Source organism: Gossypium arboreum, chromosome 11 (genome assembly GCF_025698485.1).
Source record: "Gossypium arboreum isolate Shixiya-1 chromosome 11, ASM2569848v2, whole genome shotgun sequence".
NCBI classification, from domain to species: domain Eukaryota; kingdom Viridiplantae; phylum Streptophyta; class Magnoliopsida; order Malvales; family Malvaceae; genus Gossypium; species Gossypium arboreum.
The window spans coordinates 5,541,068-5,556,911 of NC_069080.1; the positions used below are offsets into that span (position 1 = coordinate 5,541,068).

At 28.3% G+C, this 15,844-nt stretch overlaps 1 protein-coding gene across 2 annotated transcripts; it reads left to right on the top strand.

Moving 5' to 3' along the window:
* Positions 1-6,423: 6,423 nt before the first annotated feature.
* LOC108470812 (fatty acid amide hydrolase-like) lies at positions 6,424-15,411 on the top strand. 2 transcript variants are annotated; one of them, XM_053021978.1, is made up of 20 exons: positions 6,424-6,727; positions 7,059-7,168; positions 8,802-8,862; positions 9,325-9,515; positions 9,650-9,779; positions 10,054-10,131; positions 10,215-10,362; positions 10,447-10,559; positions 11,471-11,546; positions 11,635-11,706; positions 11,974-12,025; positions 12,592-12,663; positions 12,783-12,863; positions 13,122-13,225; positions 13,331-13,423; positions 13,982-14,050; positions 14,170-14,234; positions 14,341-14,402; positions 14,522-14,617; positions 15,111-15,411. In XM_053021978.1, the coding sequence occupies exons 1-20, from the start codon at positions 6,628-6,630 to the stop codon at positions 15,171-15,173; spliced, it is 1,836 nt and encodes a 611-aa protein (XP_052877938.1). In that variant the 5' UTR covers positions 6,424-6,627; the 3' UTR covers positions 15,174-15,411. The 2 variants fall into 2 exon arrangements, with proteins under 2 accessions (XP_052877938.1, XP_052877937.1); XM_053021977.1 differs by having other exon boundaries at positions 10,215-10,559.
* Positions 15,412-15,844: the final 433 nt, after the last annotated feature.

Sequence of the window (15,844 nt, forward strand, 5' to 3'; positions counted from 1 at the left end):
CAAAAAAAAGCTTCCTTTTATATATATTTATATAAATTCTTTCTATTTATTTTATCTTACTTAAAATATCTTTCTCCTTTCTTTTCATTTTAAAACTTTAAAATATGTTTAAATATCTTTAAAATATGAAACTACTAAATAAATCAATTTAATTATTATATATAATTTGTCTAAATGTAAATAAGTATAGAAAAATTTTAAAATTTAATATACCTATAATTCTAATTATTGATTATATTATCTATACATTCTACTAATGTCTTCCATAGTCATTTATATTTTATCTCATTATCACTACTATGATTGAATCTAAACACAAATTATATTATTAATTTTAATCTCGTTATATTATCCAATCTAATCGATATACTAACTAATCTCACTACTATCATTATTTTTAACTTCTAACGAAATAAAAAGCCTCAAAAATATATCTAATTTTATAAAGTCGGAACATTACTAAAGTACAAATAATAAGCCTTGGTAAAAAAAAAAATAGAATTAGCCTCCAAAAGTTCAATTAGAAGCACTTCATTTGAAATACTTCTGATTTCTACTAAAACAAAATGCATATAAACCAAAATAATGTAAATCTAGAAATTCAAAGAAATTTTAAAGGTTAAAATATGTTGTTAATCTTCGTACTTGTATAAATGTTAAAGATTTAGTCTGTATATTTTATAAGTAAAAAAAATCAAATTTTCTATTTCTTTAATTTTGAAATCCTACTTAAATTATTATTATTGGTAGTTTCTATCAAAATTTATTAACTTATCATATTTATTTTTATTAATCATATGTCACATCATATGAGAATAATCTAATCAAAATTTAAAATTGACAAATTTTATCAAAAAACTTATGATTGTAATCACTATCCTTATATTTTTAAATAGGAAAAGTAGGAAGACTTAATTTTAAAAATTCAAAATACAAAGATAAAATCTCAAATTTTATCAAAATACAGGGACTAACAAATAGTTTAACTATCTTTAAAATATTTTAACCAATCAGCATGACATTCATTAAATGCCGCAAAAGTTGTTATACTACCTTCTACAGTAAATCTATAATAGACCTTTTTCTCTTGCACTGAAATTTGACTTTAGATAAAAAAAAGTTGTACAATCACATCACATTCATTAATAGCATTCCTTATTTAATGAAGGGTATAAGAGTCCCTATATTATTATTATGTAAAGTTTTTTATTAAAACTTTTTGAAGATTAAATTTTATTTAAATCATGACACAATTATAATTTATTTTAAATAATTGATAACTTCGATGAAATATATTATATGTAATTTATTTACTTATGATTTAATTCGGTCCATAAAACTTTAATTATTTTCTTGAAAAAATTTATGTATTTTTTAGTTATCATGTGGCTGACAAAATTCATTATGTTCGTACTTTTTCAGCCATATGATAGTTAAAAATACATAAATTTTTATAGGTAAGGTTGAGTCATGAGTAAACTAATTGAGAATGATATATTTTGTCTAAATTATAAGTAACTTAACAACAATTTGTAATAGTATCATGATCTGAATAAATTTTTAATGTTGGGAGGTAAAGCTGGAGATTGGCACCCAACGCTTATCGGTATAATCAAAGTAGAAATGTTCCTAGCACTCATCGTCTCGTAGTTGAAGTAACTCGTACTCGATATATCCTATGGCATGCGAATTATATTTGTCTCTACCCGAACAATTAATAGATAATAACCATTTAATTTCCAATTATAGGCAATTTATAATTTATCATATTCAATTTATTAGTCAAATAATCATTTCATTCATACGATAGCATAAATCAATCCAATTCAAGTTCAATTTTACATTTTCATCAATATCCTTATCTTGAAAATCAATATTTTCATGCCAATACAATTCATCTAATTGATCTCAACTTACCTCTATATCTTATCATGTCATATAATGAAATTATGCAATAATTTAAACAATTTGAATTATAAAAATATAAACCAAAAATTCTGAATTATCCATCGACGGATTAGAATATATATATATATATATATATATGGTTTTACATTACCTGAAGAAAGTTTTTTTTAATATTAAAATTTTTGCAATATATATATGATTTTTATATCACCTAAAGGTCACGAAAACTTCGAGCTTATCCTTGAAAGAAATGGAACAAAGGGCTTCTAGACTGCGAGATTATCTTTAAAAGAAATGGAACAAAGGACTTCTAGATATGAAAGAAGATTTTTTAATATTAAAATATTTTAAAATTTAAAAATGATAAATGATATTTAAATAATTTAATATAGTGATATATGAAAGGTTAAAATTTTCTATTAGACTTTGTATTTCCGTAAGTTATAGTTTAATACTTATATTTTAATTTGATCATTTTCAATCTTTACATTTTAGAATTTAAAAGCTTAGTCCTAGTCAAATGATAGCTATTAAAGTTATTGAGTTAAGTTTTTGATATATGTCAAACATATTATCACATATATAATGTTATATTTGTTTGTTATTTTCACGTTTTACTTACAAAAATTAGTTAATAACTATTGTTTACATTAAGACTAAAATTTTGAAATTAAAAAATATAGCCACTAAAATGATCTAATTGGTGAACGTGGACCAATTCTATAACTTTACACATAATACAATACTAATAACATAATTTAATCAAATAAATTTAACTATTACTGTTGCATCAGATTAAAATTTTAAATTTTAAAAAGTATAGGGCTAAAATTGATTAAATTAAAATATATGTACTAATTTCACAATTTATACAAAATACAAGGTCTAATAGTGGAATTTGACCTATATGAAATATCTAAGCAACAACCGGTAAAAGTACCAAGAAGCCCTTGTATTCAGGGAAGGATTGCATTTCAGCCGCTCTACTGAAAAAATAGACAAATTAGTCATTATACATTTTGAAACATGCAAACTAACCCCTTTGTTAAATTTTATTTGTTAAATGATGATGTGGAATATTAATTTAAATAATTAATTATTAAATTAATCCTTAAACTATAGTTAAAAATTCATGTGCCACGCCATCATTAACAGATGAAATTTATTGAATGATTTAATTTGTGTGTTTCGAAATATAAAAGAATTAATTTACTCAATTTTTATTAGTAAATAAGCCAAAATACAATCTGCCCTTAAATATAAAAACTTCCTTGATTTTATGCCTCTCTTAGTGCGATTTTTTTCCTCCAACGATGCTCTTATTTTCAACTAGAAATGTTAGGTTTAGCTAACAATTGTACCTTTAGTAGAGGTCAAAAGTATTCTTTTAATCTACCTGTCATTTCTTTTTACTATTTAACTTGTAATTATTTTAGTTATATTTTTTATGTTTTTAAATATATTTTAAATTAATTATATTGAATATTTTCATGTAGTTAATTTATTTTAACAATCCTACCATTCAAACGTAACTTAAGTCTCTAAATACTTGCAGAAATATCAAAAGCATTAACAAAATAAATAGTTGCCATAGAAAAATTAAATGTTTTATTATTTAGAAAGGTAAACAATTTTTTCGATAATAATACCATCACGTCAAAAACGTGTTTATTATGCATGTGTCACGTTTTATTTAAAGTAAATAAATCGAATCACAAATATCATTATACATCAAAACTAAAATTATTAAGTTAAGAACAATCTCTCAACTTATTAAAGATGTAATTAAGGTTATATAAAATGGATGACCTTTCTCATAGGCATTAATTAAAAAAAATGTAGGCACAGTTTTCAACTCTAAACAATGATCTTATATCAATTAATTAATGATTAGATTATGGTTGTATAAACAAGGATCGTTATTTTCGTATTTATGCGCAATTTATTTTTTATATCTCGCATGAGGACCATTTCACTTTTAAAGCTTATAATATATTATAATTAAACCAAACACAAAAAGCTTAAAATATAATCATTTATGTATAAAATAATGGGTTGATACAATCTTACTTTCTACTTACAACTTGTTTGAAGTAGAGAGAATGTGTTTAAACGTTCTCAAATGAACTTCATTTTATTATTCTAACAATGATGTCAATTGAATTAAAATTCAATCGATTAAAAGATTATATTTTATATTATTATTCCACGTGAACATAAATATAAATTACATATTTGTGACAATAATAATGTGATATATTAATAGGATGTTGATTTCAAAATTCAAATTCTAACTATATACATCGAATGAAAAATGTCTCTTTATAAAATCATACGATTAATTAATGAGTTGAAATGACTCCATCATGAGAAAGGAGTGGAGGGATTGATATTTCTATAGGATGTGAAGTTTACCTCATCTCATTCCATGCTGAGGCGAATCTAGAGGGTGGCATAGGTCCAGCCCTTTCTAAAATAAAAAATTACTATTTAGGCTTTTTAAATTTTTAAAAATTTTAAATTAATAAAGGTAAAATTACCTTTTGACCCCCTAAAAGTAAAAAAGATTAATTTAATCTTTTAAAAATTATAAAAATATAGCCTATAAAAAATTAAAATTTCATTCGACCCCTCTTAAAAAACTGTTCTGACTTTGCCTCGATTTTATGTATCAAAATCTAGTGTGTGTATATATATAAAATATTTTACTACATCTATGACATGGGTAAAAACTTTTATACAATAAAATTATAAAAATTATGTATAAAAATTAAATATGATTTTGGTTGAAATAGTAAAATTGGTATATAAAAATATGATATTTTGAATTTAAATGTAATCACAAGTATGCATTTTATTAGATTTATATAATATTAAAAAAAAATATCTTAATTTTACAAGTGATTTTAGGAATAATTTTGTTATTGTTCTCTCTAGTTTGGTGAATGCAAAATTATTTTTTAGATTTTTGCTTGTCACTTTGGACCATTCGGGGTTGATTTTCTTATTGTATTAAATGTTTATAATCACTCTAAATATGTTGTGTTTGAGTTATGACAAAATTAATTGTAAACGTATCATAATATTTTATTAATATTGAGATTAAAACTTTTATTGTATTGATATAATTTATCCTTTATCATAAGTATTTTTTTTCGTATATTATATGATTCCATTTATGAAAAAAACAAAAAATAATAATAGTGAATAATTAATAACGTGAGCAAGACAACTGTCTGCTTTAAATTGGATATTGCAGAAAATAATAAAACGTACTCCTCCTTGGCAGCCTGTAAAGGGTCCCTTATTCTTATGTCTCATTCCACTTTTCACTTTTACGTTTTTACCCAATTCAAGATACCCTTAACTTTCATTTTTCACTTTTTACACTCAATAAATAATATTAAATTTTTGTCCCTTCTTTATTTTTATATAAATATAATAAAACTACTTTTAATTCAATTTTTAAATAGAAATTCCAATAGAAGTAGTTTCCTTGATTTTTTATTCTTTTATTTAACCGATGTTAGTTATTCGTGCTATCAAATTCCGTAAGAGACTTTTATAATAGAGATGAAATGAAACGAATGGAGAGGTTGATATTAATAAGGGAAATTAGTAAAATAATTATTTTATTTACGTCATATTATATTTTAGTTATTTATATTTAAAATATTACGTTTTAATCATTATTTTGTTACGAAATGGTTATTTTGTAGTTAAGATTTGTACCTCCTAAACGACAATCAGACGTGATAGTTAAACCATAATATCTATCATTAAAACGTTATCGATTTGAGTATGTCCTTTGTTTGTCACATATACAAAAAAAAAAAACATAAAAAGATTAACCACTTTTTTGCAAAAAGAAAAGAAAAGAATTTGAACCCAAAATCTAGGTAAAGAACAAAAAGTCCATTATTTACTGTAATCCATATCTGGACCCTCTATTGAATTAATTATTTATTCTTTCATTTTGAATAAAAAATCTAATCGATTGATGGAACACTCAATTTGATTTATATTATTTCGGTTCAAAAAAGATGACTATGAAAATGAATAATTTTTCAGTCAAAATGAAAACGAAAACTAAAAGAAAAAAAGAGATCGAAAGTTTTTTTTTTCAATTCAAGGATTAATACGATGTATTGGTTTTGATTATTTCAGAAAACCAGATTAACATTTTCCTTTAATTAGTTCAGAAAATTCAATTAATTAAATTTATTTAATTAAAAAAATCAATTAAATTACTTGGCCGGACATCCACATTAACATTTAAAACCCATTTTAACTGTTACGTAGGACTATCGTTTGGGAGGTGACATATCTTAACAATAGAATAATCATTTCGTAATAAAACGATAATATAAGAGACTAAAACGTAACATTTTAAACATAAGTGACTAAAATATAACTTAAGACAAATAAAAGTAACTATTTTGATAGTTTATCCAATTAATAATGCAATTAAATCAATAATATAACAAAATGATCGGTATTAATAATATTAGCATTGATAGTAACGACCAACATGTAGCCATCTCCTCACAGTTATCTCTCACAAATATCCTATCATATCCTAGCTGTACTTTATTTACTTGCAGTGCAAATTATATACTTATATATGTATTGGTTGACCTGTTTTTATTGAACCTCTGGTACTGCATTTGCCCAAAACCTGCAGCAGCGATCTACAAAGCAAATTTTTTTCCCAGTAAAATGGGATTATTGAGAGCTGCTGGCGTGGTTTACAAGCCAGTAGAGCAACTTGATCTTGGTCCTGACAGTAACGAGATATATGTCGAAGCCGATATCAAAGGTTTCTATTTCCTCATTTCCATCCATTTTTCTCCAATCTTCATCATCATCATCACTTTTTTTCTTTCACATCAAATTCAGATATATATATATATACATATATAGAGAGAGAGGTTTATTTAAATAGATAAAATGACAGGCTTTGAGAAGCTTTGTCTGAATCTGAGTATTCATCGAATTGTTTAAGAATCTCTTTTTACTGACTCAACAGTTCCTGAATCTGGAATATCGGATGTTCTGTTTCTACTTAAGACAGCTGTCGTTGACTTTCTCCTTCAAAGTTTGCCTCCTTTTGCATATATATATAATTTTCTGAATATGTATGGATGTAGCTCCTCGCATGGGAGGATTGCTGGCAAAAATATTTGCGTGGATTCTGGAGTCAAGGATATTTGGAGCATTGGCGTTCTACATATTGAAGAGGCTGAATCGAGTTCACAAGGTACACACACTTATTGCCTTCATTCTGCTTCACTTGTTCATTTTTTGTTCTTTAATTATTATAATCTCGAAGAAGCAACGCCATTAATGTTTCTGGTTCACTCATCACTATCATCGACTTTATGACCAACGCTCTTGTTGTATCTAGAGTTCTTTATCTTCGGGCCAAGTGCTCAGATTAAAAAATAAGTTTAAAATTTTATCAAGCTTAGTCCGAATAAAAAAAACTCAAATTTAGGTACGATAGTTCAGATTAATTTTTTAAATTTTATTTTTATATAAAATTTAAAATTATAATATATAAAAATACTCAAAACATTAAAATAAATATTTTCTAACAAATTGAAAATAAATTAAAAAAATCTTTATATTTAAATAAGACTTATATGGTTGCAACTTAAGAACCAAATCTCTCTAAAATAATAGCAAAATCAACAATAAAAAAAGAGTTATACAATGTCCAAACAATAACAATAAAATAATAACACCATAATAATGAAATGACAGAAAAACAATGAAAAAACACTAACAAAATAATATTTTTTTTTTACAAATTCAGGTCTTATTTTTTTCCAAACCTATTTTATAGGCTTATATTTTTGTCAAAATCCTTCTACTTTTCAAATGGGCTTTCAGACCCAATCAGTGGTTTAGCCCATGGACAAGTCTAGTGACTATGGTAATTTTTTTTAGACTTAATGACAAATCTTACAACTAAAGTTTACATATTGTATTTTTTAGGCTTTTTTTGGCCATTAACCTTTGTTTTCTTTTTCAAATTGTTTTTTAGCAAATTTGATGAAAGTACCGTTAAAAAATTAACGGGATGATGTGGAATTTCGTACATGAAATATTTTTAATGATATGTAATTTATTGCTTAAATAATCCAATAAGATAATTACATGTGAAAAATAATAAAATATATAAATAATTCATGAAGTTAAAAATAACTCTTAATTTAAAGAAAATAAATGTATGAAAGATTGAAACATTAAATTTATTCATTAAATCTCATTAAAATATTTCACATATGAAATTAAGAGTTAATTTTTCTTAGATAATTACGTTTATTTTCTTTAATTAAGAGTTTTTTAATTTAATGTATAAATTTTCTTAGATAAGTAACTTTATTTTTTTAAATTAAGAGTTGTTTCTTTAATTTAATGTATTATTTATTTTATTATTTTCCACATGTACAATTAAGGCTATTTTGACAAAACATGCAAACTTTAGTGGCCAATTTTTTCATTAAACTTTTTTTATGTACTAAACCATTATAAATAAAACAATGTAATCTTATGATGAATAAAAATATTTGCATTAAAATTAATTACTGTTTAATTAGCCATTTCATTGAATGCAAGTCTTGTTTTCTCTAACTAAATCACGGTTTTTTTATTTTTTATTTTCTCAAAATCTGTGCATATTATAATTTATAACATGTTTAATACACTGAATTTGTTGCATTTTTATGTACTTGCAATGCACTGATATGAAGAGAATCATTCAGCCATAAAAAGAATATGGTATCTTTGATCCCTGAAAAAAGAAAATAGTGTTTTTGTGATGGACATGGTTGGTTGTTTGGTGTTTATGGTTAGTCTCTTACACAACATGTTTTACTCTTGTGCAGTTTATCTCGAATGCAACGGTGGAGGAACCACCCATGTTTGTTCCATTGCATCCTTATGTTGGTACGCATGCCTTAGATCAAACATATTTTGGATACAACACATAGTCCTTGATCTTTATCACATTAGAAGTTAGATGATTGGAAGCATTGTAAAACTAGTTAACCAATGAATCAAAATATTGGCTGCCGTTAAGTGATCTATGAATTTTCTACAACTTCTGTTTGCAATAACCAAATGCTGGAAGTTTCTTATGCTCCGAAGGTGTTTGATGAATTGTTAAAGCTTCATCTAGTGGACTGTTAAGGGAACTATAAGAATGTTCATTATATAGTCAAGTTCATGGGATGCATAATTTGAGGTAGAGATAGATCACAATAACTGGGGGAAATATCTAGCTAATGGCATATGTATGTATTTATGCTTCTTCTTTTATTTTTGAATTATAGTTCTATGAGCTTCTGTTTATATCCTTTCAAATTATGAACTTCTAATGTTGTGTCTAATTTGGTTGCATCAACACAGACCTTGATGAGCAAGAAGTCATAGAGATTGATTCTGATGCATCTCCAGCAGAAAGAGTTCAACAGGCTATGAATTGCCTTCCTTTAACCTCAGAGAATTCACTAGATGCTTTCAAATTCAGCTGTTTCCGGCGTTGGACAATAGCGGATTATTCAAGAGCCTATAGAAATGGGGAAATAACTCCATTGAAGGTACCACTCTTGGTTACTTAGTTTATTGCATGTTGTCAACATCCCACTAATATTTGTGATTAGGTTTTCACCTAAAGAATGATTATTTATGATTACATTTCTATCATCACGGAAACCAATTTTCAATTCTGCAGGTTGCAGAGCGGTTTATATATGCTGTTCATGAATCTTCCAGTCGTCCTTTGTCAATAGCCTTCTTCATTAACTATGATGCTGAAGATATCCTAAGGCAAGCTACAGAATCAACTCTTCGGTATGAAAGAGGTAGCCTTTTACAGTAATTAAGTCACATTACATATCTTAATGTGCTTTCTTATTGAGACATTGTTGTCTACATTATCATAAGGAAATAAGCATATTCAAGCATACTTCATCTTTCTTATATTCCATGCGAAGACCAAAGTGAAAAACAAGTTAGCTGATTTCCAAATCTAGTAGAAGTGGACTTCCATTTTCATATAGAATCTTTTTCTATTTGCAATATCCCTTTGTCAATACCGTCTAATATTCATACAGATCTAATTGTTCTCGTATTCAGGAGCTCCAATATCTGCTCTAGATGGAGTTCCAATTGCTGTCAAGGATGAAATAGATTGCTCTCCATATCCAACTACAGGTCACCTAAGTTCTTCAGTTGCACATCAATTCCTTTTATTTAATGGTTAATCTTTGTCCCTATCTCAGTTCTTATTTTTATAGGAGGTACAAAGTGGCTGCACAAGGTTAGACCATGTACAGGCGATGCATGCTGTGTTGCACGACTCAGATCCTGTGGTGCTATACTTGTTGGAAAGACTAATATGCATGAGCTTGGAGCTACACCAAGTGGGATAAATCCCCACTATGGGTGGGAATTTCTTGTTGCTTTCCTCTTTCATAAACCAAACTTACAACTAAATACTGTAACATGTTCCTTTTGTGAATGTTGCAGGCCTCCGAGAAATCCCTATGATCCCAGCAGAATCTCTGGTGGTTCTTCTAGTGGATCTGCAGCAGTAGTGTGTGCAGGGTTATGCCCTGCAGCCCTTGGTGTGGACGGAGGAGGTAAAGTTTGTCATCCTTCATCGAAAAACAACCGAACTTTTAAACTTATGATCAATAGCAAACTCTTATGATTAGATAATCAACATAAACACTAAATCTACGTAGATATACTTGTAAAAGTATAGACAACAAGTATAGAAATAGATGTGCAATAAATTCCACCTTTTAAACTTGTCCAAGGTAGCCATGGTTGAACGCTTTAAAGTTTCATCCCTGAATAGATTCTTTTGATTCTCTTGGACTGAAAACCAGAGGCGGGACCTCATTAGCGCCTAGCGGGCCCTTGGCTCCCTACCCCAAGTTTTTGAAAATTTTAGTTATACCCTTAAACTTTTCTGAAATTTTAATTAGGCCCCTCAAATTTTTGAAAATTATTATTAAACCTTTGAAATTTCAATTAGACTATTCAATTTTTATTTTTTTTATTTTTGTAAATTTTCATAAAACCTCTAAAATTTTGAAAGTTTTTAATGGGCCTACCAAAATTTTTGAAAATTCTCACTAAAACCCTCAAAGTTTTTAAAAATTTTAGTTAGACCCCAAAACTTAATGCCAAGATCTGCCACTGCTGAAAACTCAGTGATAAATATCCAAATTAAACCTTCAAGACTGCAACTATGGTTAAATCCTTTATTATTACCTCCAAAATGGAAGAAGTGTGGAATTCTTAGTCTTTTTTTTTGAGTGATATACTATTGAGCCTGAGAACTGAATAGTTTAGCAATATTATAACAATCAATTAGGAGTAACAATTCTTTCATTGCCATAACGAGCAGCTATGCACTATCATCTTTATTTTATCATCCTCTATGTACTGTTCATTCATCAATATTGCAAAAAAGGCGACAGAAAATTTTGCCACGTGAATAAGTTCAAAGGACAAACGCACTTCATATTTGGTTTCTGTGTAGGATCTGTGAGAATGCCTGCATCCCTTTCTGGTGTTGTCGGGTTCAAACCGACTTTTGGAGGCATTCCTCATTCAGGGTGAGAATTTGTTTAGGTAAAACAATTCTTTGTGTTCAATTAGGTGTGAAATCTAACCAATATCTAAAAATGTTTATCATGTTTCCAGTGTTCTTCCTCTGAACTGGACAGTAGGAATGGTTGGAGTACTAGCAGGTACCTTAGAGGATGCATTTATTGTGTAAGTTTTCTCTCCCTGTTTTTATTTTATTTTATTTTTTTGGAATTGAGAAGGACGCAGACAGGGAATAAGGAAGTGCTTGCAGATGGGATTCAAACCTGAAACCCCTAAACTGTTAGATGCCACCTCTTAAAAGTGATTGCATGAATCAATGGGACTAAGCTTCGAGTTTATATATATCACTGAATTCCATTGACTTTCATAGGCTACGTTGTTAGTTGTAGATATGACTTAATTTGTTTTCTGTTTTCTGTTTTCTGTTTTCAGTTATGCTGCTATTAGTGGTCATCTTCCATCACATGAGCCAACCACTTTGCCTGTGAGTACCAGTTATAGAGATTCACTAAAAATTCTGGATTCTACTTGTTGTTTTCAATGCACAGATCATCTTTCTTTCAGGAGAAAGCTGATTTTGATATCAGTTTCTGTGCCAAACCGATTTCTCATACAATCATATATTTTCTTTTTCTTTTTTCTTTAGTGTAAATAAACATTTTGAAACTTAAAAATTAATTATTTTGATTTTTTATGACTTGAAGCTCTAGGAACATAGCGATAACCTTCGTTAGTTGGTTCCAGATAATGACTTTGTGATGTCTTCTTTTCACCTATATTTCCACCACTCTTCATCTTCTTTTTTTTTTCTAAAATATTCGTATTTAATATTTGTGTTCGAGTTAGACCTCTATATAAGATATAATACTCAAAATATATCGATTTTTTAAAAGAAGTTTAAACATATTCATTTTAAACACATACCATATATAACACTCACTAGGTAAGTCGTATGAGTAATGTATCTCTTCATACTATGGTAATTTTACAAGAGAATCTAAGTTTGGATGACTTTTACTTATCTTCTTTGGCGTTTGGATAACCTGCCAGCCCAAAATACATTTTCCACTGCTGAACTCCACAAATCCAATATCAAACATCAAGCTTGCAATATATGGAGAGGTAAGTGATGAAATTATATGATCACTTAATTGGAGTCCATTTTTTTCATCAATTATAGCTTAAAAAGGGTTAAATTCTAATTCCTTCTATCCTGTTTTTTAACCAATCGGCTCTATTAGTGGTTCAACGATTGCAACGAAGAGATAAGATTATGCTGCTCTAATGCTGTGCAATTGCTTTGTGAGCGTTACAATTGGAAGGTAATTAGCAATGGATTCTTTCTTTAACTAGTACTACCCATTTTTGTATTAAAGTTGTTAACTGGTGTTATCCCACATCTGTTAAAGATCGGTTTCATCAAAGCCCGAGTTTTGTTCTATTGTTAGGAATCTCTATTTGCTGTCAATAGGTTTTAGATCGGATGCATAATATGATATCAAAAACCAAGTTTTGTTAGTTATATATATTTTATATATCCAAGTTAGACTATTGTAGCAATAAATTTCCCCGTTGTTAAGACTGTAGAGGTTACCATACCAGAGCTAGAAGTAATGCGCCTGGCACATTATGTGACAATTGGTTCCGAATGCAGCACTGCACTGAGTTCTCATCTGGAAAATTTGTATGTTATATTCTAGACTTTAACCACCATGTTATATACTCTTTATATTCATGATCTCCAGTATTTTAAATTATAGATTCTGACAATATAAACTTTTTCAAGTAGGGGCCGTTCAGAATTTGGATGGGATGCAAGAGTAGTAGTTGATATATATGGTGCTTTCAACAGCAATGAGTATATAAAGGCCCAGAAACTGAGGTAAGCTGTTCCCCCCCCCCCAAAAAAAAAAAAAAGATGTCATTTATAATATAAACTTCGCAGGGGTGAGCAACCGTCCAGGTTCACCAATGGGTTAGGATCAATTGTAGAGTCGTTTGGTGATTTAATAAGTTATTCATGGTGTGATTTTTTTTTTTTGGATTGATACTTTTAAGATGGAGTATGATCTTAAACAAAAAATTTACAAGAACTTGAGCTTATAAATTTTGAAAATTCTTATAATATTGATAAATTGTGGTTACCTATTGTAAATTTATTTTCATATTGGAACATCATGTTTTTTTTTTTTAGTATATATTAAAATTAAAACTAGCCAAATGATTTTATGTTGATTCAGGTTTTATTCTATTATTGTCCCTTTCAAGTTTGTCATGCGGTAGGTTCTTTGGTCTTCCCCTTTGCTTGCACATGATGGAGATCCATTACAGTTGTTAAGCGATATTAAGTATTGGGCGTCCTATGGTCTTATATTAAAATTAGGCCAACCCCTTTATTGTCAATAAGTTTTAAGTAAGATGCTTGACTACAATTATGCAGGTACCGCCATATGCAGATTCATAACAAAATTTTCGCCAAGGCAGATGTCATAGTTACTCCAACAACAGGGTAAACTCTTTTTCACTGCAACAACTTGCATCTATTCTTCTATTTTACTTAAACTGCCCACTGCAAGACCTTCTCTTGCAATGCCCAAGTTTAACCAGTTTTCTTTTCTTTTAAAACAGTATGACTGCATACTCAATATCTAAAAACGCTCTAAAGACTGGTGAGCTTGACTACGTAAATGGAGGTAAGAATTTTTTACCTATTTTCCCTATGTATTTTGTGTTTAAATCTTCATGCTTTATTAGCACAATCAGTAAATGAAGTGAAATTAACCCATCTTGTTATTTCAGGTACCATTATTCGATATCAGATAGCAGGAAACTTTTTGGGACTACCTGCTATTACTGTCCCTGTAATAACTTATTACCACTTGTTGCTTATTTGAAAATTTATGCTGTAATTAATGTCTATTAACTTCACTGAAATGGTATGATTCTACTAATATCAGATTCTCCATGTATACTTTGATAGGTTGGTTATGACAAAGCTGGTTTGCCAATTGGCCTTCAATTTATAGGGAAGCCATGGTCAGAACCCACTTTAATGCACCTTGCATTTGCAATGCAGGTAGGCCACTTATATTTTTTATTATGTTAATGTATAAATTGATCCCTAACTATACACCTTTTAACGATATGGTCTATAAAGAATTTTTTTTTTCAAAATCAGGTACCTACGGTTTAATTCCATCGAGCGAATTTAACCCAATGGACTAATGAGATTGTATAAATTGCTACCCTGATTTAGTTGACCTATAATAAGTTGCCATGTGTGAAGTTAATACCATGTCTGCATTTAGAAAAATATCTGTCTTGATCCATGACAAATTAGTATTGATCAACTCCATGCCATATCCGCAATTTGCTAGCAATACAAGTTCTGGGACAATTATTAAATTTTCTCAAGTACCATATTGTTAAAATGTATATAGTTCCTGAGCCAATTTGCAGGTTAATCCTTTGGAGTCAATTTATATATTCAACCCTAAGTTCTATGTCAGGACTAATATGAGTTTATATATATAGTATGGCTGACTAAAACAAAACATTTGTGGTTGTAGGCATTGTGCATCACAGATTACAGAAAACCAAAGGTTTTCTACGACATACTAGGTAAAAAGTGAAGAGAGCAGAGCAGAATTCACGAGACACCAATATTTTTGGCCTTCAACATATACCTTCTATTTCTCTTGATGGAATAACACTGTAAAACCAACTTACCATGGTATACAGCAATACACAGTATTGCTTGATTATTTACAAGTTGCCATTGTTGCTATGGTATCATATCATATAGTCTGCTGCTTGTACCATCTCATTTATATCAATAAACAGACTTATAGATATCTGCATTTGTCAAAACTGGAAACAGGTTTAAATTAAATTAGATTTTTCTTATTTCATTCCTCTAAGTCTGTATGCAGTTCTTCTGGGTTATGAATTATAACAACCATATTTGCTAAAGAAACATTGAGCTTGTGGCACAAAAAATTTGATTTTTTTTTCTTCACAAAAATTTGATTTTTTTTCTTCTAAGGATATACTTTGACCCATTGCCAGCAAATTTTGTCAGGACTTAAATTAAATTATAATTTTTATGATAGTAAAAATATAATTTCATCGTTTTAATAGTTTATATTTTTATAATTTTTAAAAATTTAAATCAAATTTTATATTTTTAAAAGAGGCCAAAGTGTAATTTTTTTTTACTAATTTAAAATTTTAAAGATTTTAAAAATATAAATCAAAATTTTTTTATTTTAGGGGTCGAGCCCCAGCCAATCCCTAGCTACGC

Excerpts from the sequence above, each read along its gene's own strand:
- LOC108470812 (XM_053021977.1), top strand. The coding sequence starts at position 6,628 with ATGGGATTATTGAGAGCTGCTGGCGTGGTTTACAAGCCAGTAGAGCAA. Across the intron at positions 11,547-11,634 it reads GGAGGCATTCCTCATTCAGG|TGTTCTTCCTCTGAACTGGA; the intron begins GTGAGAATTTGT and ends TCATGTTTCCAG. Across the intron at positions 13,226-13,330 it reads AGTTCTCATCTGGAAAATTT|GGGCCGTTCAGAATTTGGAT; the intron begins GTATGTTATATT and ends TTTTTCAAGTAG.